Consider the following 2,500-nt stretch of genomic DNA (forward strand, 5'->3'; position numbering starts at 1 on the left):
CTTTTTTGTCGACAAAAGGACCTCTTTATTATCTTTGTAAGCAAACTTGAGCCTGCAAAAGCCAGTTCACTCTTAAATCTTTTAATTGTTTATTAGCTTGAGGATTATCTTGTTATCTTGAGGATGGGTGATATCGATGGTCAAAACATACCAACCAAAAACAGCCCTTGACAAAGAGCAGATTTGCCCAGAAAAAAAAAAGACTTGTTTAAAAAACTAATTAATTAATTAGTACCTTTAAATAATCTGAAAAAATGAATGCAAAAAACTTATCAACTTAAGGTGATTCCCTTGTTTTGCATCACGCTTCATTGGAAGCCATCTTGGATTTCGCCCAGTCCTTACGCGAAAAGATCATTTGAAGCGGATATTAGTAGTAGAGGTCGCAGTAGACTTGTAAGGTTATTAGGAAAAGTTGTCTGTAGTTAATGTTTTCTGTTAAGAAATCATTTGAAAGGAACAGGTAGAGGTTGGCAACGGTATAATGTAGTTTTCTGTAAATATGCATACCAGCTTTAATTAATTAATTAGTACCTTTAAATAATCTGAAAAAATGAATGCAAAAACTTATTAACTTAAGGTGATTCCCTTGTTTTGCATCACGCTTCATTGGAAGCCATCTTGGATTTCGCCCAGTCCTTACGCGAAAAGATCATTTGAAGCGGATATTTCCGCCTTCCCCGCCCCCCTTTTTTTTAATGGTGTTATGTACTCATAATAGGTACACGGCAAACATATTGTAAGGAGAAAATCATTGGATAGTACAAGTTGGATTCAGACACTGTGTGTTATGCTGTAGTGGTCCAATTTGCTTATATTTCTTTGCAAGATCGAGCGATTTGAAATTACATTACTGAAAGATTATAACCTGGACAACCAAGTAGGCTCAATGTTTTAGTAATAGTCAGTAATTTTTGCTAGATTCAAAAAAAAAATTTTTCCGATTGATCAAGTTTCGAACGCTTCTCGCGTAATTCGTTTTTATAAAAAGAAAACCTAGAACAAAGGGCATGCAGCGCAAAAACAAACATAGTGACCCCATCTTTTTATTGCATTTTTTACGTCCTTTGCATGATTATCAATTGTGCCAAGTTTGGCAAAAGTGTGGATAGTACGTCATTTTCAAGGAAATTACTTTAATGGCATTTTTGTTTATGACGAAATGAGGGCCTATTCATAGAAGCCGACCTCATCATATGAGCATCATTGATATCTACAGCGTACTTACCTCAAAAATGGTTTACATAAAAGATAGTGATATAAAAGACTGATAATCATACCAACAATAAGGCACTGTGTGATGGTGACTGGTGGTCCTAGTGCGTTGATCGCCGAGCAAGTGTAACACCCAGTTTCCCTCGCCTCCATCTGTTTCGCATTGGGAATCTCTGGTTCAATAACCTCATTGTCCTTGTACCATGTTATGTTAGGTTCAGGGTTTCCATCAACTGGACATGAAAACCGTTTTGAACTTCCTTCAGGCACCGAATAATTCCTTCCCTTACCTGTAGCTTCGGCAGCATCTATGAAGAAAGAAAATAACAAGATCTCATCACACAAGAGGTTTAAAGAGGTTTGTAGTTTTGCAGAAAAAGGCAATACTACTAATAACATTTTCTAATCGAGATGCTCACTCTAGCCCTCTGTTTTCACAGTTAGCGGATTAATCAAATTCATGGATCCTGTGACCATTCATACTATCCTTTTTATGTTTCAGTATATCATAATAATTTACTACCTAAGGCTTTTGACGACTTCTTTTCTCGTATATCATCCTAACACAATTATAATACTAGGATAGCATCAAAATCAACTTATTACATCGATCATGATAGAACAAATTACGGTAAATTTAGTGCTTCTGTTTGGAATAATCTGGATGAAGAACTAAAAAGTAGTTCCTTGCATTTATTTAGACAAGAAATGATGAAAAAAATCGTATCTACCAACGTTTAATGCTAGCTTGGTATTGTCATTTCATTCTTAGCTTATTACTGTTCAAAAGACAAGAATTGATAAATACTATATTACTATCTAGTACTATCTGGTCATTTTTCTTCTTTTTTTTCTTTCCCTATGTCATTATTTCATTATTTATCTTCTTATCTACTCTCTTATTTGTGTGTGTGTGTGTGTGTTACAAAATGACCCAGAAAATGCAAGCTCATAATTTTTTGAATTACCCAGCTCGTTTAGTTTAATATACTATTCTGAGTGTTTTTTTGTTTGATCTAATTAGTTTTTTCTGTTCTGTACAACTCTTTTCTAATTTGGCAAATAAATAGATGGTTGTTGTTGTAAGAGATGCACTGTAGTTTTCGTTAGTGTACCAACAGAATGCTTTCAGAATGCTTTAGTATTCCTTAACAGGAATACTGAAGTGGCAGGCCTGCACATTCACCGGTTTAAGTTGTCTTTTGCTTTACTTATATAGTTCTGTATTACGAGCATTACACAACACTCACTGATCTTAGCTTATGTCTTTCACTAGTCCACTATC

General features: G+C 34.8%; 1 protein-coding gene across 1 annotated transcript in view; it reads right to left on the bottom strand.

Annotated features, from left to right (window-relative positions):
* LOC138030378 (MAM domain-containing glycosylphosphatidylinositol anchor protein 1-like) overlaps window positions 1–2,500 on the bottom strand; it is a 157,475-nt gene that overhangs the window by 121,486 nt on the left and 33,489 nt on the right. Inside the window, exon 6 of the mRNA XM_068878298.1 lies at window positions 1,281–1,523. Coding sequence (XP_068734399.1) covers window positions 1,281–1,523 — 243 coding nt within the window. The remainder of the gene's footprint in view (window positions 1–1,280; window positions 1,524–2,500) is intronic.

This window comes from Montipora capricornis, chromosome 13 (assembly GCF_036669925.1).
Source record: "Montipora capricornis isolate CH-2021 chromosome 13, ASM3666992v2, whole genome shotgun sequence".
Lineage (NCBI taxonomy): Eukaryota > Metazoa > Cnidaria > Anthozoa > Scleractinia > Acroporidae > Montipora > Montipora capricornis.